The 23051-nt window shown below is 58.9% G+C and overlaps 1 protein-coding gene and 1 long non-coding RNA gene across 6 annotated transcripts; both read left to right on the top strand.

Moving 5' to 3' along the window:
• The first annotated feature begins 869 nt into the window (after nucleotides 1-869).
• On the top strand, nucleotides 870-20877 carry DPEP1 (dipeptidase 1). 5 transcript variants are annotated; one of them, XM_027076478.2, is made up of 11 exons: nucleotides 870-1024; nucleotides 14206-14410; nucleotides 18133-18265; nucleotides 18513-18645; nucleotides 18761-18944; nucleotides 19112-19181; nucleotides 19522-19698; nucleotides 19802-19886; nucleotides 19967-20042; nucleotides 20298-20433; nucleotides 20512-20877. In XM_027076478.2, the coding sequence occupies exons 2-11, from the start codon at nucleotides 14307-14309 to the stop codon at nucleotides 20677-20679; spliced, it is 1266 nt and encodes a 421-aa protein (XP_026932279.1). In that variant the 5' UTR covers nucleotides 870-1024; nucleotides 14206-14306; the 3' UTR covers nucleotides 20680-20877. The 5 variants fall into 5 exon arrangements, 4 of the variants coding, with proteins under 4 accessions (XP_026932279.1, XP_026932278.1, XP_026932281.1 ...); XM_027076477.2 differs by lacking the exon at nucleotides 870-1024 and adding an exon at nucleotides 4767-4785; XR_008293550.1 differs by lacking the exon at nucleotides 870-1024 and having other exon boundaries at nucleotides 14145-14410; nucleotides 20270-20433; nucleotides 20512-20648.
• A 215-nt stretch (nucleotides 20878-21092) lies between these two features.
• On the top strand, nucleotides 21093-23027 carry LOC128313203 (uncharacterized). Its single transcript, XR_008293555.1, has 2 exons — nucleotides 21093-21396; nucleotides 21684-23027. It is a non-coding gene; the product is annotated as an uncharacterized LOC128313203 (long non-coding RNA).
• Nucleotides 23028-23051: the final 24 nt, after the last annotated feature.

Genomic DNA, 23051 nt, shown 5'->3' with positions numbered 1-23051 from the left:
CAAACAGAACATTCCCCAGAGCAAGCACAGAGGGGAGGCAGAGGCTCTCTCCTGGGAGGCGTGTCCTCCAGAGGGGCTGTTGGCCCTCGGGGCCCCCGCGATGCAGTGACATTCTAGCACCCCTGAACACATCCGTCCCCACTGAGCACGAGCTCCTGCAGGTGGGTCTCCTCAGGGTCACTTCTGCTGCTGGGTATCGGGCGTGGGAGCGACTGAGGGGCCCCCCAGTACAGCCCCTGTTCTCCATTTCACTGTCACCACACTATGGGTGGAAATTCAGGAGTGATGCTGGGGCCCAGTGAGGCAGAGACGCCCATGCAGGCCTCCCTCCAAGTGTCTTGGGACTTGGCACAGCTGAGGGACGTGATCCTGCTCAGACAACCGCACTGACAGGGCCCGCCCTCCCGGGGAGAAACGCATCCCTTCCTTCCCCGGTGGGCTCCTGCCCACCCTCCCCGTGCACCCCGCACCCCTGCCTTTGTTCCCCAGAGTCTGCAGACTTGTCTTTGACTGGAGGAGGGTAGGGAGTAAGCCTAGTCACCACACGTGTCCAGGTGTCTCCCTGTAGCAACATGGTGACAGTTCTGGCCATTGACAAGGGGCCCTCCAAGGGTGGGGGGGTGGCATTTAATGGCGTGTGTGTGACCCTGCCTTCCGTCTGCCCATCGGGTTCTCTCAGACCCGCTCTTTCCCCTCCCCTCCCCCACTCCTCCTTGCCCACATTCAGAGACCCAGGGCCAACGGGGCATTTTCTCCATCCTGGGGAGAGGCCTGGGAAGGCAGGCAGGTGGCTGGAGTTGGAGCCTGGCCCAGCTGTGAGGTCCTGAGGAGGGGCTGGCCCGGGCCAGGAGAGCCCCTGGCGGGGACACACCTGCGTCCCCTAGGCCTCGGTGAGCAGGCTGGGGGTCAGTGGGGTGCCGCTGCCTGGGGGATTTCTGTCCAGAACTTCGTCCCTGCTTCTGGAGCCCAGTCTCAGCAGGACACAGCCAGGAGACGAGTGGCCTTGGAAACGGGATTCTAGAAGGTAGGAGAGCTGTGGTCAGCCCCGTCATTTGGAGACAGCAAACAGGCTCGCCTGACGTGTCTTTGAGTCAAGAGCCCCTCTGTATTGTTCTTAGGACGAGGTCCAGACCCACTGAGGCTGGCTAGGCTCCTGAGGCCCCTCCAGCCTACGCCTTCCTACATCTCCTCTGTGCCGCAAATGTTCCGACCTCGCTACCTGCCCTTCAGGCTTCAATCGACTGGCTCCTTCCTCCAGGAAGTCTTCCTGTCCTGGGATTCTGCCTGGCGGAGAGCAGAGTCCCTGCCCTGCCCACTGCTGTCTCTCCACCAGGCGGAAAGGGCTTGTTGAATTAATGAAGGCGTGAATGAAAAGCAAAGCGGCCCTCAGAATGTTCTGCCCTCGTGAGGCAGAACCAGACCTTCCTGCAACAGTAACTCACAAAATAGAGTCAAAATATGCTCAGGACATATTCTTTGCCTCTAATGTAGTCTGATTCTTTTGTCTTCCCTTTGGAAGCAAGGACACATACCAGCCCATGGTCACCTGGCTTGAAGCTGAGGACCTGGGATGGGTGGGCTCTGAGCCCCCCGCCAGGGACCCTGCCTGGCTGGTCACTGGGGCCTGTTCCTCCCACCTTGGCCCGGGTCGCCTCCCTCCTGAAGACCTAACACAGTCAGCAGTGACCCCTGAGGACAGCATGCCTTCCAGTCCCTTCGTGTCCCCTTGGAATTACTGTCTCAGCCAGTTCTACATCATGTGAAATCATGGTTTAAAGATTACTTATTTAATAAGGAGTCTAACACTTTTCCTTTTCTCACCCAGTCTCCTCTTTCCTTGGACATCTCTGTCACAAATCCTGGGAGGGGACAGAGTTGAACTCCTTGCGTATGAAGGGGAGAGGACCTCAGGGGCCTCCCTGAACATCTTAGGGAGAGAGGGACAGGCACAGTAGGAGCCAGGGTCCGGGGCTCAGGGCCGTGTGTGGGGACAGGTGGGTGTGAGCCAGGCCAGCGGGCGGGGCGAAACTGCCTGGTGCCCGGGGAGCTTGGAAGTGGCAACATTCATATACGGTAGAGCTGTTTTCAGGGGGCGGAGGCTAACGTAACGCGTGGAGCCTCCCCTGGGATTCAGAATTGTCCCTGACCTGAGTCCCGCCCCAAGGAGGTAGCCGATGCTTTGGTGTCATGGGCAGGAGGGAACGTTTGGTGCTCCTGACATGCGGGTGTCTCCCAGACATGCCCCTGGGAGCACAGAGCCTCGGTCTCCTGTCTGTAGAAGGGCAGACTCACCGAAGGTCCTGATGGGTCCACATGACACATCCAAGTGTGGCACCCGCCAGGAACAGGGGCACAGGGATGGTTCCGGGAAGCCACAGAGAGTGGCCTCCGTGTAACCAGGGGCTCCCGGGCACCCGGGGGACAGGGCAGGCAGGGGCGGTCCGGGCCCCCTTCTCCTCTCATGCTGTCCTGAGTGGTAACTCAAGGCTGCACTGCTCTGGAACCCTGTGTTCTGGGCACGTGTCCACCATGGCCCAGTTTCCAGAGCTGGGAAAGGGGGTTACCAGCACCTGAGCGGCAGTCCTGGGCCCCCGGGGTCTGCAGGGTGCTGACCCCACCCGGTCACCTCCTGGGCCACACCTGCAGGAGCCCACCTGGCCGACAGAGGACAGCAGCGGAAGGTGGCAGGGGGGTGGTCAGGGACACCTGGGGCTTGTGCCTGAGGGGTGAGGGTGTGAGGGGGACGGAGCCTGAGCCCCTGGCCAGGACCCAGAGTGTCTGCCAGCCTCGGGTCAACCTTAGGGCTTTCGGCCCATTTCACAAACGGGACCCAGAGGTCCCCACACGTAGCGCTCAAGAGTGCCTGAGCACTTCACACGCGTCTTCCTCAAATCTACAGTGTCCCCGTGCCGGGCACGGTTTTCCCCACTTTATCGTCCAGGGGCCGAGGCCAGCAGGCCGCCCGCTACGGCCGGGCTCAGTGACCATGCTGGGAGGCGGAGCTATCCAGGGGATGACCAGGGCTGCCCTGTCACTGTGCTGGAACAAGGGGCTATGGATGTGGGGCCGCGCCCAGGACCGTCGGCCTCTCAGGACAGGGATCTGCTGGCCAAACAGCTGCTGAGGCGGCCTCACCTCTGCGGGAGGCGCCCTCAGCTAGGGCCTCCAGCTCCGTGGCGGTCTCAGAATCAAGGGCTGGCCTCAGAATCGAGGACCCAGCAACCCTGGACCCAGCCCGGCGCGCAGCCTTGAAAGTTACCCACAGGTGTCTCCTACCCTCAAACACGCCAAGCCCAGCAGCCACCTGAAGACACCTGAACGTCCTTTATGGGGAACTCCGTTTGGCACCTGGTGGCGTGGCCACAGGCGGCTCAGAGCCCACGCGGGGACAGCTGGTATTTACAGGCTTGAACAGCGTTTGCGATCTGCCGACCCCACTCCTCTGTCCTCAGTAACTGTCCTCCTATACTCTCTTTCCAGAAGCTGAGGACACGGCAGAGAGGGTGAACAAAACCGGGTGGGCTGGAGCCTCCGGGAGGCCCAGAGGACATGCAGCCCTCCTCAACCTTCCCCGGAGGAGAGCCGTGCTCCGCCCCCCACTCCAGACCACTTACCGGCGGGTCCTCCCAGCTCTGCCCTCAGCTTGGATCCCTATCTCTGTCAGAGCCCCCGCCCAGACCCCAGGCCTCATCACTGAGACGCGTTTCTCTAAGTCTGGTATGAACCCTCCACACGGTGCCTGACTAAGGGGCTGCTCCCGTTCAGAGACAGGTGACTGTGGCACAGGAGGGTCCCACAGCCAGGGCAGAGGGCGGGCCGGAGCAAGGGAGCAGGGGGCTGTGCCCGCTACTGTGTCCCTGCCTCGGGCTGCTGGGACCCAGCGTGGGCCCAGCTGCGTGGCCCCTGTGGGGCCTGCGCTGTGGGGCCCTGTGGGGTCGGGACAACTTGCTGCCCGCCAGAGGGAGTCCTCCAGCGTGTGTCCCCCAGCCCAGCCTCAGAGTTCTGAATCCACTTGGTGAAGGCATCCCCCAGCTAGCCCAGGCCCTACACAGATCTTCCCGATTTCGAAAGTCCCCAAGCTCTGCCAGAGGACGCTCTGATTCATGATTGTTTTTGATCCTCTGATAGCTGGGAATGTGGGGGAGATCACCCTCCCCCTGAGACACGCACGGATATCAGGGCCCCCAGCCTCTGGGCAGGCGAGGGCCAACCCTCTTCCTGTACTGGGCACAGAAGGTCCCTCTCGACCCTGCGGAATGAGGACACTGGGCAGAGGCTAGGGGGCAGGGACAAAGTATCCGGGTGGGAATCCCCAGTCGGGGTGAGCTTGGTGGGAGGGTTCTGGGTGCCCTCCGAGCCTCCAGCCCCCAGCACCCTCCCGACGGTCCTCCCACCTGACGTCGACGCCCTGCCTGACAGCACCCCCACATCACTGTCTGGGGGACCCTGCTTCCTCATCACTCAATGCAGTGCTGCCTGCCTGGGCCCAGGGGTGGGGGTGGGTGGCCAAACGCGCACGCCTGACTGAGGCCTCATGTAGAAACTACAACCAGCTGACATGTGTAAGACATTAAGCCCCTGGGTCCTGCTCTCGTGGAGTGGTGCATTGCGGAGGCCCCCGGGGGAATTTGTTTTTAAAGAGGTGGCTTTTTATGTGAGAGGGAAGCTGGGTGGAGAGCTCGAGGGAGGGAGGGAAGAACTTAAGTAAAACAGAAACAACCCCCAGCCCTCATGAGCTGGAAGCGGCAAGCAAGCAGCAGAGACAGACGCGCCGTCCTGTCCACGGTGAGTCCCAGGAGCCTGGGAACTGGGCTGGGGCCAGGGTTCTAAGGGGTCCAGGAGACTTGTCTCCTTCCACCGCCGGAGAGCCACCTGGTTGGGGTGCGTTCCCTAGTGGGTGCCTGCTGTATGCCCAGTGAGGCCTCTGAGCCCGACCTGGGGAGAGACAGACAAATTCAGCCACACCTGAGACATGAGCACACTGGGAGTGGGGGACGGGAAGGGCCCAACGGGCTGGGGGCCGGGGTTCCTGGGAAAGAGGGGGGGAAGAGGAGCAGGGGACCCGGTGCCAGCAGATGGGCAAGAACGTCACTTTCGAGGTGCGAGAGGTGGTGAGACAAGGCCAGAGCCCCCTTCCCAGCTGAGGCTAAGGGGCCAGGACCTCGTAGGAGCGTCTTGGGGGAAGCCCCTGAGGGAGGGACCCAATTCTGTGTGGACGGTGGGTCGCGAGGCCCAGAACAGTGGGGGCAGCCCGCAGGGTCTTGTGGTCTCCCCGGGGGAGTAGGGGACGAGACAGGACCAGGAGGGCTGTGGCAAAGCCACCAGCCCGAAGACAACTCCCAAGGGTGGGCAGACACAGGTGTCGTCTGCGAGGAGACTGGGGAGTGAGGCTTTGGGGGGCACAGAGGTCAGTGTGGTGGCCTCGTAGCTGGGCCTGGGAGGCTGAGGGGCTTGAGGACTCCCCGATCCAGGGTAGCCTGGGACAATGGCTGGAGCTGCCCTTGTACCCCAAACTCTCCCCGGGGACGTGTCACCTGCTCCGTCCTCCCTCCGAGCTGATTGGGGGCCACTGCATACCGGGCTCCAAGGGTGGCCACGGGCTGAGGGCAGTGCCGCGTGCGCTGAGGCGAGCGTGGGGGCCAGGTGGCGCACACCGACTCAAAGACCGGCCTGCGCTGAGCATGCGGGTACATCATCACCGACACGTGCCGACGTCTGGGTGTGAGTGGGCTCCTGTCCAGTGCTTGCGTGCACACGCCCGGGTAGCCGAGTGTCTGCTGACCACGTGAGTGCACTACAGGTCCGCAGGTGCGGCCGTAGGATGAGTCCAAGCATTCTCGCCCCTGTGGTTCGTGCGCGAGTGTGTGGGTCACGTGTCCATTTGTGCGGACACGGTGATGTCTCGATGTGGATGGGGTCTGCGCGAGTTTGCTATGAGTGCTGTGTGTGGGCGATCGGACACAGTGTTCGCATGCGCGTGGGGGGTGTGTGTCTCTAGCTGTGCGTGTGTACGTGGGATGTGTCGGGCTGTTTTTCCCGTGTGCGTGTGTGGGTGTGAATGCACGTGCACACGGTGGGTGCGTGGCAGGCTGCGTTCCGCGTGTCGGTGCGTGCGTTCCTCTGCTTGCTCACGCGCCATGGGATGTGTGTCCATGCGGGATGGTGGGTCACGGGTCTTGGGACCTCCGTGCTGCTGCGAGCTACCTCCCTTGGAAGGTTGGAGGCGTGAGCACGGGAGAAACTTTGGTGGGGGGCTCTCTTGGGCCCCACATCATGCTGCTGTTTTGCTGGAAGAGTCTTTGGTGAGCTTCAGCTGATAATTCATTCCCCGGTGCTTCTGAGGGGACCTGATGCCTCTAGCGCTCGTGGCCCCCTGGGTGTCTGGGCAGACGGCTTGCAAGGAGGTTCTGCCAACCCGCTGGGCCCTGACGGTGACCGGGAAGGCTGTAGCACCACCAGTGTGACCGCCCTGCGGCTCAGGCTGGGACTCAACAGCACTGTTCCCTTGCCACGTGTTTATTTTCACTGCATTCTTTCTTTTCTTTTTCTTCTTTTTTAAATTTAATTAATTAATTAATTTACATCCAAGTTAGCATCTAGTGCAACAGTGATTTCAGGAGTAGATTCCTTAGTGCCCCTCCCCCATTTAGCCCCTCCCCCCTCCCACACCCCCTCCAGTAACCCTATGTTTGTTCTCCATATTTATGAGTCTCTTCTGTTTTGTTCCCCTCCCTGTTTTTATTTTATTTTCGTTTCCCTTCCCTTATGTTCGTCTGTTCTGTGTCTTAAAGTTCTCGTATGAGTGAAGTCCTAGGATATCTCTCTTTCTCTGACTAATTTCACTTGGCATAATACCCTCCAGTTCCATCCACATAGTTGCAAATGGCAAGATTTCATTCTTTTTGATTGCCAAGTAATACTCCATTTATATCTATACCACATCTTCTTTATCCATTCATCCATCGTTGGACATTTGGGCTCTTTCCATACTTTGGCTATTGTCGATAGTCCTGCTATAAACATTGGGGTGCACGTGCCCCTTCGAAACAGCATACCTGTATCCCTTGGATAGATTCCTAGTAGTGTGATTGCTGGGTCCTAGGGTAGTTCTATTTTTAGTTTTTTGAGGAACCTCCAGACTGTTTTCCAGAGCGGCTGCACCAGCTTGCGTTCCCACCAACAATGCAAAAGAGTTCCTCTTTCTCCACATCCTTGCCAACATCTATTATTGCCTCAGTTGTTAATGTGAGCCATTCTGACAGGTGTCAGGTGGTAGCTCATTGTGGTTTTGATTTGCATTTCCCTGATGATGAGTGATGTTGAGCATTTTTTCATGTGTCGGTTGGCCATCTGGATGTCTTCCTTGGAGAAGTGTCTATTCATGTCTTTTGCCCATTTCTTCACTGGATTATTGTTTCACTGGAGTATTGTTTTTTGAGTGTTGAGTTTGATAAGTTCTCTATAGATTTTGGATACTAAACCTTTATCTGATAGGTCGTTTGCAAATGTCTTCTCCCATTCCGTCGGTTGCCTTTCAGTTTTGCTGATTGTTTCCTTCGCTGTGCAGAAGCTTTTTATTCTGATGAGGTCCCAGCAGTTCATTTTTGCTTTTGTTTCCCTTGCCTCCAGAGACGTGTTGACTAAGAAGTTGCTGCGGCTGAGGTCAGAGAGGTTTTTGCCTGTTTTCTCCTCGAGGATTTTGATGGCTTCCTGTCTTACATTGAGGTCTTTCGTCCATTTTGAGTTTATTTTTGTGTCTGGTGTAAGAAAGTGGTCCAGGTTCATTCTTCTGCCTGTCGCCGTCCAGTTTTCCCAGCACCACTTGCTGAAGAGACTGTCTTTATTCCATTGGTTGTTCTTTCCTGCTTCATCGAAGATCAGTTGGCCATACGTTTGTGGGTCCATTTCTGGGTTCTCTATTCTGCTCCGTTGATCAGAGTGTCTCTGCTTGTGCCAGTACTGTACTGTCTTGCTGATTACAGCTTTGTAATACAGCTCGAAGTCCGGGATTGTGATGCCTCCTGCTTTGGTTTTCTTTTTCAAGGTCGCTTTGGCTATTCAGAGTCTTTTCTGGTTCCATACAAATTTTAGGATTGTCTGTTCCAGCTCTGGGAAGAGTGCTGGTGTTGTTTTGATAGGCATTGCGTTGAATGTGTCAATTGTTTTGGGTATCACTGCGTTCTTTCTGTTTATGGCAAGTGGTGCTGACTTCCCAACTAATAACACTTTGCCCTTAAATAAGAAATGGAACGATTCAAAGCAAACTACTGAGGCAGTGCTTGAGGCACGGATTGGGAGGAGTCTGCTTCTTTGGGAAGTGGCCCCGTGGCCCTTTCCGTGGCCAGGAGGGGAGGAGCATCTGAGAGGGGGCGTCAGGGCGGCCTCCCCGGGGACCAGCTGGCAAGAGCCCTGTCCTTGGCTTCCACCCCACTGATTGAGGACCAGCCACACCAGCCCCACGTCATCTGGGTGAGACCAAGATGTGAATGGGCACAAGAGGCTTCTCTCTACTACGGGGAAGCAGTCCTGGGGCACAGATAACATGGCCATCGTGAAGGGGAAAAAGGAAGGCAGGCTGCTTCACAAGGGCCCGTGAGGTTGGGACCGTGCGCCCTCACTCCACAGTCAAGAAAACCAAAGTCACTGGTCACGGGGAAATGGCCCGCATGTCAGTTCTCTGCTGCTGCGTAACAAATTATCCCAAAACTTGGCAGCGAGTGCACAGGGCTCATGTCCGCACCACCGTTTCCTGCGGGCTGGGGCTTCATCAGGTCAGGGGGGCCAGACACCAGCCGGGAGGTGCTGCTCGGATGACCGGAAGGCTGGTGCCTGGCCGTCGGCTGACACTGCGCTGGCCCTGTTGACAAGAGCAGCCAGGCCAGGTTTCTGGAGGACTGTCCCAGGAGACAGAGCCAGGGAGGAGCACAGAAGTCACACCTCCCACCTTCTAGCGGCTGGTAGGTCAAGCCAGCCACCTCTCCACAGACGGGCCAGCGTCGCACGGTGAGGAGAGCCTGTGGGCCACGAGGCAATGGTGCAGCCGTCTCTGGAAAATGCAGTCTGCCACGGCCAGGGGTTCGAACCCAGGACTGTCTGTTTCTGAAGTGTGTGCTGTTCACAAAGCCCTGACCTCCCTCCTCACAGTGAACCTTAAAAACAAATGGCCTGGGCCAGGCCAGCCCCTGGTTCTGCCTGAACCACTACAACATGACGATGAGAAAGACGGCCGCAGGCACCTGCCTGGCTCAGTCGGTCGGGCTTCCGACTCTGGCTGGAGCCCTGATTCGTGGTCTCGCAGTTCATGAGTTTGAGCCCCGCTTCGGATCCTCTGCCCCCCTCTTTCTCTGCCCCTCCCCACTCGTTCTCACTCACTCTCTCTCTCTCTCAAAAACAAAACAGATGTAAAAATAAAATAAATAAAAGTTACAAAAAGATGGGTGCCATGTGCAGCAACCAGGCCAAGTGGAGGCGACTGGAATGAAAAGGAAACACTGAGGAGGCTTTGTGGTACCACGCCAGCGTCCTCCAGGCCACAGTGGGAGGCTGAGACGCACGTCCCCTGTTCTGGCGCATTCGGGTTGAGAACAGAACTTGCGACATCAGAGAATGGAAAGCATCCATCAGCACTCAGATTTCAACACATTTCCGGGATTGAAAACAGGCTGGAAGAGGCCATCTATGAAGCAGAGAAGGGAGACCCGTCGGGAATATTTGTGGAGGGGGCTGCAGGGGCGGAAGGGGGACAGCCCACCCAGGAGAAACCAGAAGGGAACTCGGCTCTGACGCTGCAGGGATAAGGGACGTGATAAGGGAGCTGTTCACATGGATGCACGGATCCTACAGCCAGGTGGAAAACACCAGAACACCAGGAGGGCCTCCCTTAACATTTTTGTCTGTCTGGAAATCGGAGCTGCATTACAAGTGCCCGAGTCGAGTTCTGGCGTTAAGGGGTCCCCTGTGTGATGTGACCCTCCCTCGTGCTCATTTCATGCCAAATCTGAAGCCAGGAGGCTGTCTGGGTACACACAACACACCCAGCTTTGCTGTCACTGCCTTCTTCAATGTGAAGTGACGAAGATGGCCAGTGGTTAAGGGAAGTGTGCAAACGCAACACGAGGTCCGGATAAAGTACGGGAAAAAACGAGTTCAGAAGAAACAAGCGATCGTCTGGTACACAGATGAAAACAGAACCCCCGATATCAGACATTATTTCCGTAACAAAAACAGAGTGCCAAGGGGAAAACATCAACCACAGACCAGTCTTGGGAGATTAAATCTATGATCCCTGAAAGAAAACATTGCAAGTGCTGAAAGTCAAAATTGAGGAAATCTCTTAGCACACAGAGTAAAAGCACAAGAAAACCTAAAACGAGACACAAAGGATGAACACAGGAGATCCGGCATCTGGTGGAGAGCAGGGCCAGGAGAGAGGAGAGAGAGTAAGTGGGAGAGAAGAAATGGCGCCCTGTGATAAAGGCAGAAAGAGACTTCCAATCAGTAAACCTGAGGGTTGAGCTAGTTGAATGAAAAATAGAGCCTCAAATTAAGGCACACCATGGAAAAATTGCAGAACCCCAGGACGAAGACGTGACTCACGAAGATTGTGGAAAAAAGCAACATGTCCTCTCCCCAGAAAGACCCGGGGCTCAGACCAACACTGGTTGCCCCATCAACAACACAGTGCGGACACCCTCAAGCTCCAAGGGAAAATGGTTTACAGCTCAGTGGTACATGTCCAGCAAAACTGCTGACCATGTGCAAACCCCCGGGGACTCTAATCTGGACTTCCCACACACCCACTACTAAGGAATGATTTGAGGACCAGCTCTAATAAAGTAAGAACATAAACCCAAAAGGAGGCAGACTCGTAGTGTAGAAATTAAGTGGAAACCATCAATGCAAAGCTAGGGGCTGTAGGTATGAGGCACAGAGCTTAGAAGATAGAGAATATGATTAACAGCGCCCAGTGGAATGAAAAAAAATAAAAAATGAAAGCAACCAGAAACTCCAGGTGAACAATAAAACCATATGGAACAAGCAAGCTGAATTGGGAGCTGAGAACACCTTGATCCGCCGGGTGCGCTGGGAGCTCTACATGTTAGCGCTTCCAACAGGACTGGAATGACTTCTGTTTCACAGAGATACTGAGCCTGAGGGCTCTGAGCAGCTCGCACAAGGTTTGCTGCCTTGTCCCCCACAGCGTGTGAGTCAAAGGAATGATGCACACCCGAACCCAGGCCCCCAGAAGGTTTGCCCTCAGGCTCAGTGCCACTCGTGCTCAGTGTGACGCTGTGAACTCTTAGGACAAGGCTGCACGGGTCCTCCCACCTGGTGCATCCCGGTGGCCTTGAGTCCTCTCCTCTGGGCAGCACCTAAGTGCGGTCACACCCACAGCTCAGCTCCTGGAAAGCTGTCCTCTGTCCTGAGCCAATAGAGTGTGAATGTCCCCTGAGACTAGAGGCAGGTCGGACTGTGTTGGAGCTGGGGGCAAACGGAAAAGTCAGAATTCGGGCCCTGCCTGCACTTAAAAGTTTATATTTTGTCCAGCATGGATTTTTTTTTTGCACAAATTTTTATTTTTAGAAATATTGCATGAAAATACTATTGACCTCGATGGCTCAAGTTTTTGTGCCCCCCCCCCACTTTGAAATTTGCATGTGAAGCTAATGCCTGGCTCTCCTCACACTCCACCAGCCCTGTGCTACCTGGGTACCTGGGAGAACCAGGGACCAACGGGAGAGAACCAAACTTGTGAGGGGAAAGAGGAAGTCAAGGTGTGACGAGCAAAGCTGGGAAAAGAGGAACAGCCATGTAGCCCACCTTTCAGGGGTGATGGGGTACACCTCCCACCGCGGGGTGGGATGAGGGTGTGTTAAGACCTTTTCTGTTGGACTTTTAAACTAATCAAGTATTACAAAGCGTTGACCAGAGAATTTAATAATAGTAATAATAATAATAAATAACGTAAATGAATCCTGAACTTGAAGATGGAGAGAAGGTCAAAATCCAGGGTCAGGCAGGTTTCGAAGGACAGACACATGGAGCTGTGTGGCAACGGATGAAGGGTTAGAGAAGAACTCACAGCCGCGAGACTGTGTGTGTACAAAGGAATCTGACCTGCCGTGGCTGCCATGGCTGCCGTGCTGGAAAGTGGCCGTGAGAAGCCCCTGCGTGAATTCATTGGGATGCAAGTGTTCCTGGGGCATGGCCCAAGAAAGTACTGTAGACGAGCCAGAGATAAGTTAGAATAAATATCTCAAGACAGGAGCAAATACAGGGCACAGGAAACTGGATCCAGGGCAAGGTGTAGTTACATAGTTACATTTAAATCAAGGGCTCAGCCCACGGCTGGCTGTAACCTCCTGGGAAGGACTTCTCTGTTGAAGGAGAAATACTGATTTAAATACAACTGTTACACATATCACCGCTAGCAAAGTAGTGAGACTCCCGGAGACAGGGAATTGAAATACCCTGAAAATTTTGGCTAAAGCAAGAAACAGGGGAGGAGCTTCGAGATGGGACAAGAAACAGTGGGCCCAGCACCACCACCATCATTATTCTGGCTTGAATGATCACGTGTAAAGACAGCGTGTTCAGACGAGGCTGAGAAATCAAATACAGTTACACGTTCTGAGGACCCAACTCCGAAACAAAACAGATAAGAAAAAAAAAAAGTTAAACATAAACAGAAAAATCGGGGGCAGGCAAAAAATAAGAGCAGGGAACGGGTTCCAGGAGAGATCCCGGGAAAAGGGACCCCGTGGAGAGGGCGGCCCGCCGGTATAAGCAGACCAGAGCCCCGCCCACGGAAGGGTCCAGGCCCCGAGGAGACAGGTCGGGAGGCTGGAGGTGAGTGGACACAAGTGGCTGTGCAGAAGACGGCCAAGGGCAAGCAGGTGTGTGCCAGCCACCTCCGCGGAGACTCCTGGTTCCAGCTGGCCCCGGGGCTTCATCACCCTCCCCAGCGCCTCTCCCCAGCGCCCGTGGTCTGCTTAGAGCCTGTGGCCGGAGTGGGGGGTGGGTGAGGGTCACCCTGGTGGGATGGGGATCCTGGCGGAGAAAGTCTCGCATGGGGTCTGGGGCCAGTGGCACAGAGGATGTCCCTGTGTCCCTGCTCCTCCTCTCAAGGGGTGCGGAGGAGCTGGAGCAGACCAGGGCTGCTACCCTCAGCACCGTGCGCCCCGCAGCCTTTCGTGCTGCCCTTTCAACAGAATACACAGGCTAGGCCCAGGCACGGACACTCAGCTAATGGGCAGAGCCGGGGCTGGGACGTGACCTCCCTCCTCAGGCTGGTGGAAGGATCCATCCTTGGGGGGGGGGGGCACAGGGGGGGCTCCGCAGGGCAGGTCTGCATGAGGCTCCAGCACCGTCCAGGTGCAGAGGCATCAGGGAGCCTGCTGAGGGGATGGGGTCCAAGGACCCCCACCCCTAGGCTTGCCCACCTGCCCTCCTGAGCCTCCCTGCCTCACCCACACCTCTCAGCAGCCTTCCTGGCCTGGCTCTCTCCCAGCCCGGGTGCCCACTGGAACCCTGGACGCTGGCTCAGCCTGGGACCAGGATCCATGTGTTCCAGCAAAGACATCAGGAGCCTTGAGTGCCCAGGAAGCCTGGAGAGCCACCTCCGTGCTAAGGAAACGCTGACCCTCCAGATTTCTGACCCGCTGAGTCCAGCCTGCTCGGCCAGAAGCCTGCAGCCAGAGTGTGGGTGGCTGGACGGCCAGACGGTGGCAGGGCCAGGAGCCAGGGCCCGACCCCCAGCAGTGGGTGGTATGATGGGAGCATCCTGGGGGGCTGCATTCCGTCTTCCATGATGATGTAAGACTGTTTTTACAGGCAAACATTACAAGAGGCAAATCTGAATGATGTTTCAGTTCTTGTTTGCAGATCTTAGGCCGCCAGGTCCTGAGTTTGCAGAGGGAATAAGACAGTACCACTAATGCAGGCTGAGACCTTACCCAGGGTCACCCCTCCCAGGCCTGCCCTTTCACCCTGGCTCTGCTCCCCTGGGGTGAGCAGCCTCCTACTATGCCTGTGCCTGGCCCAGACAGCAACGCCCGGCCCACAGGGTCCAGGACCTCCCATCCTCCACCCCCCTCCCGAGGGAGTGCTGGTTACTGATTGAACACTGGAATGAATCTTAAATGGGACATCTCCCGGCAATAATCACCAGGACCAAAGGCCTCTGTTCTCTCTTCTGGCTCACAGACCAGCTCCTTCTAGCCTTGGCTGGACCCCACACACAAGCCGGCCAGGCGAGGCCAGACGTGCCAGAGCAGTGCTCGAAGCAGGCCCCTGGACGCTGTGTCATGTGGACCAGCTGGTGGCTCTGGGCCCTGGTGGCCGTCTGCACTGGAGACCAGTTCCGGGATGAGGCTGAGAGAATCATGCGGGGCACACCTGTCATTGACGGGTAAGTGGCCACTGGGGACGGGACGGGGGGTCCGGGGCCGGAGGGGCTAGGAGCTCATGTGACCCTGACACTGACATTGCCTAATCTATGCTGGGGCTCAGTTTCTTCAACCACAACATGGCTTTTGCCTTTGCTGGCCTCAGCTTATTCGTGGGGTCTCTTAGGGCCCCCCTAAAGCTTCAGCAGATGATGGTCTGTAGGGAATGGAGCAGTTAAAAGGCCCCAGTGGCCCTCAGCAGCTCCTGGGGTGCCCTACAAGCTGACTCCCTGCACCCTGGGTGCCAGCTCCCAGCTCAGAGTGGGTGCTGGGGATAGAGGAGGTTGGGCCCTGGCCCAGGGCACGCCTCAAACTAGCCATGTAGCCCAAGGAGCCATATTCCCTCCCTGGGCCTTAGTTTCCCCTGAGAGGCCCCTCCTTAACCCTCCTCCAAGACCTTTCTCATTCCTTTCCCTCTCCTGCATCCGCCTTGGGGAGACCTCCTCAGGCACAGGGTCCCCGGGTCACCTTTGTGCTGTGTTCCCAGCTTGACCTTACTTGCATGTCCGCTGACCCACCCACCCCCACAGAGGGAGACCCCTTTCTAGCCAAGACCCTGGTGACACCTTGTGGTTTTGTGTCTGATGCACAGCCAAGCTGGCAGGGCCTGTCTCCTCCAATGCCCGGTGCGTCCGCCCTCCTCCCTTGCCCCCATCTCCACCTCTGCTGGGTCATCCGGTGAGCCTCTGGCTGTCCTTCCTTCCACCAGCGGAGGTCTGGTCTCAGGGCTGCAGCCAGAGGGAGTCTGGGAGACAGAAGTACCAGCTCCCGTCCCCTGGCTCAAACTCCCCACCTGTCACGGCTCCCACTGAGCTCAGAGTATTGTCTAAGTCCTGCAATGGACCCCAAGACCCTTCACTGCCTTCCCCAGCCATCCCCACACTCCCGGGTGCCCCAGGCAGGCTCGTGCTGTCCCTGCCGGTCCCCATGTCCACGCTGCCTCCCTCAGCTCCTCCCGAGCTTTGCTCTGGGCTACCTCTCCTGGCCCCCGTGTGAAACGCCACCTGGGCACACACACCCCTGCCCCTCCCGCTTCCTTTCCTGTCCCATTTCCAACATACCGGCAGGGAGCGAGGACCCCGTTCCCTGGGCACTCAGTCTGAAGGGCCGTGTGGCACACACACACACACACCCTTGGGCGCTGGAAGTGTTAGGGGAGCACCTGTTTGTGCCTGTCTGGCACCCAGTAAGTGCGTGATAAATGTTGCGGTCGTGACTATTTGGCAGACGCCTCTGGGCTTTGTTGGACAAAATAGTCTGCAAGAAAAGCAGAGAAAATGGGGTGTGTCCTTATACAGGAAGCCCAGGGAGCTGTGGCAGCCCTAGAGAAGGGAGGGGCCGCCAGCCCCTCCCCATCTGCCCCTGGTTCCTCCCCCGTACCTCCTTCCTGGCCCTGGGGTCCCCTCGTACACACTCAAGGGGAGTGAGGCAAAGAGAGGTCTGCTGAGAGGCTGCTGCCCTGGGCTCCCACCCCAGATGGAGCCCCTGCTGTCTGGTAGAAGATGCCAACAGTATGAGCCCGGGAAGGTGCTCCTTCATTCTGAGGACCCACCGGGGTGGGGGGGCACCTGGGCACAGAGAGCGGGGTGCAAGGTCAGGTGCTGGGGGTTGGGAGGACCGCAGGAGGGGTAAGTGGCTCCAAGAGCCTAGACAGCCCGGAATTCTCAGGGAGCTGGAATTTGGGAATCGGGATTGTCCCAAGAGCCAGACAGTGAAGAGCAGGTGACAGGACCCAAACCGACACTGTGATATTAGCTCCTCTTGCAGGTAAGAGACTCAGGTAAGTGGTTTCAACAAGAGAAAGAGCCCCAGGGAGTCCTGGCTGTTCCACAGTGTGACACAGCGGCCATCATTCCCACCTCAGGCTTCAAAGTGGCCGCTGCAGCCCCGGCCTTTACGTCTGCATGCCAGCCAGCATGAAGGAGGAAGGGACATAGAAAGGGCAAAGGGTGAGCGAGTCAAGGAGAGCTTTTGGGAGCTGTCAAAGGGCAGAACTTAGTCACATGGCCACACCCAGCAGTAAAGGGACACGAAGTCGCTTTATTTCAAATGGCCAGGTTTCCTGCTAAAAACAGGCTGTTCTGTTACCAAGAAAAAGACGGAGAGTGGGCAGCGGGCCTCCAGCAGTCGCTCCTACAATAGCTGGCTGTCATTCAAGTGCTTGGAATGGTCACCTCCCCCCTTGGAGTAGGAGCAGGGTCCTCTGACCACTGGGGGTGCTGCCCAGGCCACACAGATAAGGAGGGTGGATCCAGGCTCCAGAAGGGCATTGTTGGCCGCAGGGCAAATGTGACCTCTGTTCCCCACTCCGGGCTCCGGCGAAGGCAGGAGGGGAGGAGGTTGGAGCAAAGTGCCCCTCCCTCCTGGTGGGTTCCTGGCTGCCGGCTGGAGGGTGGGGCGTCCTTAGGCCGGGAGGAACGTCCCCTCCGGGGACCCTGCCCAGTGCTGCCCAGAGGCACGGACACTCTGGGCTCACCTACACCTGCCCCCGCTCGGTCAGCAAAGGCGTTCTGACCACCAGCCCACACCCGACCACGTCAAAACACAGCTGTGGCGGTGGCCCTCGAGAGAGCTGGGGGGCTTCCAGAGTCTGGAGCCAGCTTGCTTTGGAAAGGCTCACCCCAGGACGGCTGGCCGAGGAGGTCCAGGCGCTCACAGTTTAGTCTCTGAGCCAAGTACCAAAGCGTCCCCATGTTACAGGTGGAAAAACTGAGGCCAGAGAGGCAGGAGCCAGGATTGGGGATGGGAACTGGATGGGGGTTGAGGACAGAGCTGGGGGAGGGGTCTCGAAAGCAGAAGCGGCCCCTCAAACAGAGCAGTGGCCCCTGGGATGGGGCTGGGAGCGGGAGTGGGGCAGGAGGGGAGGGTGGGTGAGGCACCAGGCCCCTCGCCCTCGCCGGTGCATCAGGGATCCCGCAGGGGCTCTCCACGGGTGTCCCGTATTCCAGGCTTGGCTGATCCAAGTGCAGATTCCACCTCGCAGGTCTGAGACTTTGCATTTCCCCGTCCCCTGCTTCTTCCATGTGTGAACTTAGGGGGTGCTGGCAGCCCAGAGGTCTCTCCCCCTCGAGGCTGCTCCTGGCTCCTGGGTCCAGGGCTGAATCTGCCCAGCCCTGTGGGTTCTTGCCTTTGCAGCCCAGACCGGCCCCTGCCATTCGCCTCCTCCTTCCCTCCCCTCCTTCTCTCCCTCCATAGGAGCATAGAAGGATGGGCAGAGCTGTCACAGAGGCCCCGGTGCCCCAAGAGGATGGGGTGTGTGTTGGGGTGGGGGGGTGCCAGACAGGCCACACCCCCATTTCCCTGCCCCCTCCCTGCAAGGGGAGGATTTCAAGAGTCCCCCGCCCAGCTGCCCGTGTCAACCAGCACTATTCATGGAGGTGGTTTGAACCCTGCCCGTTCCCCAGGACGATTCTGGAGACAAACATCTGCCCTTGCCTCTTGGGCAGCGGAAGGCCCTTGGAGGGAACACCTCCCAGAGGCTCTCTCTGCTCACAGTCACCCGGCCTGGGTGTGGGGCACAGTCGAGCAACTCACCTGCGCGTAGGCGTGCTCGGATCACGAGCAATCCACCAGCCCTGTGGCCGGTTCTAATTCCCAGCCTGTGAGGGAGTTCGGAGGCCCCCGGCCTGAGTGGCCACCCTGACTCGGCCCTGGCCCTTTCTCCCGCCCCCACCCCCACCCCCAGGCACAATGACCTGCCCTGGAGGCTGCTGACCATGTTCAACAACCAGCTTCAGAGCAAGAGGGCCAACCTGACGAGCCTTGCCAACACACACACCAACATCCCCAAGCTGAGGGCTGGTTTTGTTGGGGGCCAGGTATGGCTCAGCCCGGCCCCACGCTCGCTCACGCTGGCGTCCACCCATCTCCCTCCCCACCGCATCCTGGCCAGGGTGCAGGCGTGCCCGGGGCGGTGTCCCTCCTGAGCCCTTGGGGCCACAAGTCTTTGGAAGGGGACGCTGGTGGCCACCAAGGCCGTCCCAGGACTCCCGGGGCAGGAGGGAAGCGTGTGTGGCGTGGGGCCGGGGGCCAGCGGTCCTAGCCGCCCTCCCCCGCGGCCCCTAGTTCTGGTCTGCGTACACGCCCTGCGACACCCAGAACAAGGATGCCGTGAAGAGGACCCTAGAGCAGATCGACGTCATCCAGCGCATGTGCCAGACGTATCCGGAGACCTTTGTGTGTGTCACCAACAGCACAGGTGGGTCCCGGTCCGGCCCGCCTTCCTGAGCCCCTGCCGCTGCCCGCCCCAGTCCCAGGCAGGGTGGCTAGGGCCGCCCGGGTGTGCCTTACGTCGAAACTCCCCGGACGCCCAGGTGCCCGACGCCCTCAGCCAGCTCTCCTCACAGGCATCCGGCAGGCCTTCCGGGAGGGGAGGGTGGCCAGCCTTGTCGGCGTGGAGGGTGGCCACTCCATAGACAGCAGCCTGGGTGTCCTGCGGACACTCTACCGCCTGGGCATGCGGTACCTGACCCTCACCCACAGCTGCAACACGCCGTGGTAGGTGACCCCGGGGAGGCCGCCAGGCCGCGCGGGAGGGGGCGGGGGCGGGCCGCGGGGCAGGGCCAATCCCTAGCCCTGCTCTCCTCCGGCTCCTTCCTCCCCTGGGTCCGGGTGGGCCACGACCACCACTCCATCCCTGGCACACCTGCTCTCCGCTCTCCCAGGGCTGACAACTGGCTGGTGGACACGGGAGAGGACAAGGCTGAGAGCCAAGGCCTGTCACGCTTTGGCCAGGTAAGGCGGTGGGGGGGGGGGGGGGGCGTCAGGCAAGGACCACAGTCACCCTCAGAGAAGTGACCCAGGACGCAGTTTCTCGCCTCTCAGGACCTGTTTCTTCACCTATAAACTGGCGCCCCAGGGCCATCCCAGGGTGGGTACCCGCTGGAGCGGCTGGGCATCTTCCAGCCATTGAAGAGTCCACGAACACCTGGCCAGCGAGGGGACCTTTCCCAAATGTCCCGCCCGCCATGCCGGGACTCGTGGGGTGTGTGTGGGGGGACTGCGGTGAACCCCGGGTGTGTAGACACTGTGGCCAGTGCAGCCTTCCCAACCCCTGAGCCCTGTGTCGGCGCAGAGTGTGGTGAAGGAGATGAACCGCCTGGGGGTCATCATCGACCTGGCCCACGTGTCCGTGGCCACCATGAAGGCTGCCCTACGCCTGTCCACGGCTCCCGTCATCTTCAGCCACTCCTCGGCCTACAGCCTGTGCCAGCACCGGCGCAACGTGCCCGACGACGTGCTCCGGCTGGTGGTGAGGGGCTGCGGGCCGGCCCTCCCTCCCCGCCCCTCCCCGCGGTGGTCCCGGAGTGCCCCGCCTCCTCCCGTGCCCACAGCTCCACTGTTCTTCTGGGCAGAACCAGACGGGCAGCCTGGTGATGGTTAATTTCTACAATGACTACGTTTCCTGCAGACAGGAAGCCACCCTGTCCCAAGTAGCAGGTTGGTGCGTGTGAGTGGCCACGGCAGCTGGGCGGGGGAGGGCCACTCCCGGGACCCACACCCGCCGCCTTCCTCGGTAGACCACCTGGACCACATCAAGAAGGTGGCAGGAGCTGGAGCCGTGGGCTTTGGTGGGGACTTTGATGGTGTTTCAAGGTAAGGGGCAAGGCCTACATCCTGTGGCTGACCTGGGAAGGTCACACCACGTCCCCCACCCCACCCCCGCCCCCGCCCAAACATGTCATGAGGGTCTGAAGCTCGGACGGGCCCAGCACGTCTGGGTCTGAAGGCCACTGCACTGGACCCCCCGATGCCTTGGGGTGGGGGCCACAGGGGGTCGTGGGGAGGTGGACAGGCCCGAGGCCCTGACCCCTGGGACGCAGGGCCTGGTTCTCTCTGCCCTCACCTCAGGCTCCCCGTGGGGCTTGAGGATGTGTCCAAGTACCCAGACCTGGTGGCTGAGCTACTCAGGAGGCGGTGGACAGAGGCGGAGGTCAGGGGCGCCCTGGCCAACAACCTGCTCAGGGTCTTTGAAGCAGTGGAACAGGTAAGGAGAGGCCGGCGCACCCGCCCGCCCTTCTCTGCCGGAAGGTGGGCAGGCGGCCCAAGCAGTGTCTGTCCCCAGGTGAGCGATCACACACAAAGTCCCGAAGAGGAGCCCATCCCGGCGGACCAGCTGCAGGCTTCCTGCAGGACGATGTACGGCTACTCAGAGGCCCCCAGCCTCCACCGGCAGCCAGGGGCCCTGCTGGCCTCCCTCACTACCGTCCTCCTCGGCCTGGGTCTTCTGTGACGCCCTGGGGCCTGGACCTCTAGGGTCCTCCTCCGGCCCCGGGGAGATGGTGGCATCAGGGCAGGGAGAGTCCGGCTCCCCAGGCACGAGGCCCGGCCCCTCCTGAGCAGGCACCGGGGCTCAGCTGAGGGCAGGAAGCTGTGGACAGTTCCAGACACAGACACACAGTGGACCCTTAATAAAGGCAACAACCCTTCCAAGCTATGAGGCTGTGTGTTCTCAGCATCCCAGTCCTTGTGGGGGTGGGGAGGGGGGCTCCTGAGCACCCAGGGCAAATTTTGTCAAGATGGTACCAGGCTAGACCCCCAGACTCAGGCGTGCCTGGGTCCTCCGGAAAGAGATTTGCATGGACATTGCTGAAGTTTAAAAACCCACAGTCTGGGCTTCAGTCCCCAACCCTCCCCCCCGCCCCGCCCCCACCACCATATGAATGAACATGCACACTCATGTATACTTGCGTGCCCCACACCTTTACGCACACACACATGTGACCACACCCCTGCCGCCTGGCTCAGCTGCTCTCGGAGGGGAAAGCCAGGTCTGGAGCAGGGCTGAACCACCCCCCGACTCCAGGCCGGAGCCTCTCAGAACGCTCTGTCTGGACGACCTCAGACTCCTGAGCAGGAGCCCCAGTGCCCAAGCGCCCGGCCCCGAAGACACCCACAAACAGGTGGACAGCCCCTTGCAGCTCCCAACCTGAAGGTGGACAGCCCACAGGTGCCTGCTCGGCTCCCCCACCCCTGTGAAGGTCCCTTCCTGTCATTCCCAGGCAGATCTGTGACCAGAAGAGACATTTGTGGGTATTTGCTGATTACTTAGGATAGATTCAGTGTTAAAGGAGGAAACCGGAAGTCAGGGTCTCTGTCCTGAGTTGGCCAGATTCTGCCCAAAGCCCCCACTGGGCCACAGGGGATTCGTCTGGCGGAGACTGTGGGGAGGGTCCCCCTGGTGGCCTGCGGAGGCGGCACACGAATTCTGCTAACCTGGAAGTACTTTCTCCCCAGGCTTCACTACTTGTCCTGAAATGACCCGGATCCCTCCAGAGCACCACAGCTGCGGGCGCCACACCAGAAACATATCTGGTCCCGGGGAGTGCTTTGCTGTCCAATTCCAAAAGCCCCTTCCTGAGGAGTAAATAAAACTGGGGGGGGGGGTGTCTTTGGGGCCCTGATAACTGCCAGAGAGTCAGTAGGCAGGGGCATGCACCCTGCAGCACGGACGCCCTGACGCCCTTCAGGACGCGAGCGGCTTCTGCCAGGGGCCGCCCATGCCCCGGCAAGGCCCACATCAGCACTTCTCAAACTCAGGGTGCAGAAGCAGCTCCAAGGACCCCGCTGCCCCGCAGATACGCGCGGGTGTGGGGGCGGGAGGTGGGGGACGCCGCTGGGCAGCCTGAGGCTGAGGGGCAGGGGCACGATTCGGTTCCAGCTGTCAGCCTTGGTCATGTCTCACACGTTCAAAACCCCCATCCACACCAGGCAGGATGGGGAGCACCCACAACGGAAGATCGTGATTCTAACAGGAGAGGGACACGACCACTCCAAGGTGGCTGTGGACGAGAACAGAAGCACCGGGGGGGCCTCTGGTCAGCGAGGGGTTTCTCTCAGGGGTGTGGCCAGCAATTCTGAGCGCCTTGTGCAAACACAAGCAAAGATGGGAGTGTGTGCGGCAGGCTTCTGCGGTCAAAGTTCCAAATGAGGAGAGGGAGCCTGATGACAGCAAGTGGTGGTTTCTGGCGCTCGGGGGACAAACACCCACAGGTCCACGCTGACATAAACGACGGAGTAAGAAAAAGGAAACGGAGGGAAGGAACTCTTCAACGGAACTGCACATGGGAAATCACCACGAATATTGTCACCAGGAGATTCACGGAGGGACACGGAGGTCGGGCCAAAGCATGACCATGTTTGCGGGTGATGCTGGCAGTCTTACGATTTTTTCCGACAGGACATACAACAGAGGAGGAAAATGAGACTTTCTGGGGGAGATGCCTGGCCCACACCACCTGTCCTAGGTGAGTAGGACAGTGACACCGTGCACCTGGTGTGAGGCACTGAGGACACAATACCACTTCTGTGGGGTTCACGCCTACAGCTGTGACCTCAATGTCATCGTGTGAAAACGTCCCATCAGCCCAAGTGGCAAGCCGGTCTGCAAAACAGCTGGCCGGCAGGCCTCAGGGTCACCCAGGCGTCAGAGACAGATGGGAGGGATGGTCCCGGGTTGGGTGGACGGAGGCAGGGCAAGCAAACAGCTGTCAGGGTGGTTTCCTGACACAGCGGGTTACGTGCGGTTCACTAGGAAGGAGACGCAAAGGGCGCGGTAAACACAAGCGTATACAGACCGTGTGCTCTGCCGCTTTTATGTGTGTT

The sequence above is a fragment of the Acinonyx jubatus genome, chromosome E2, assembly GCF_027475565.1.
Source record: "Acinonyx jubatus isolate Ajub_Pintada_27869175 chromosome E2, VMU_Ajub_asm_v1.0, whole genome shotgun sequence".
NCBI classification, from domain to species: domain Eukaryota; kingdom Metazoa; phylum Chordata; class Mammalia; order Carnivora; family Felidae; genus Acinonyx; species Acinonyx jubatus.
Note: the sequence above shows the minus strand (reverse complement) of the source record. Positions and strands in the feature narration are given on the sequence as shown.

Coding starts and splice junctions, on each gene's coding strand:
- DPEP1 (XM_027076478.2), top strand. CDS start 14,307: ATGTGGACCAGCTGGTGGCTCTGGGCCCTGGTGGCCGTCTGCACTGGA. Junction 14,411..18,132: donor GGCACACCTGTCATTGACGG/GTAAGTGGCCAC, acceptor CCCCACCCCCAG/GCACAATGACCTGCCCTGGA. Junction 19,887..19,966: donor CACCCTGTCCCAAGTAGCAG/GTTGGTGCGTGT, acceptor CTTCCTCGGTAG/ACCACCTGGACCACATCAAG.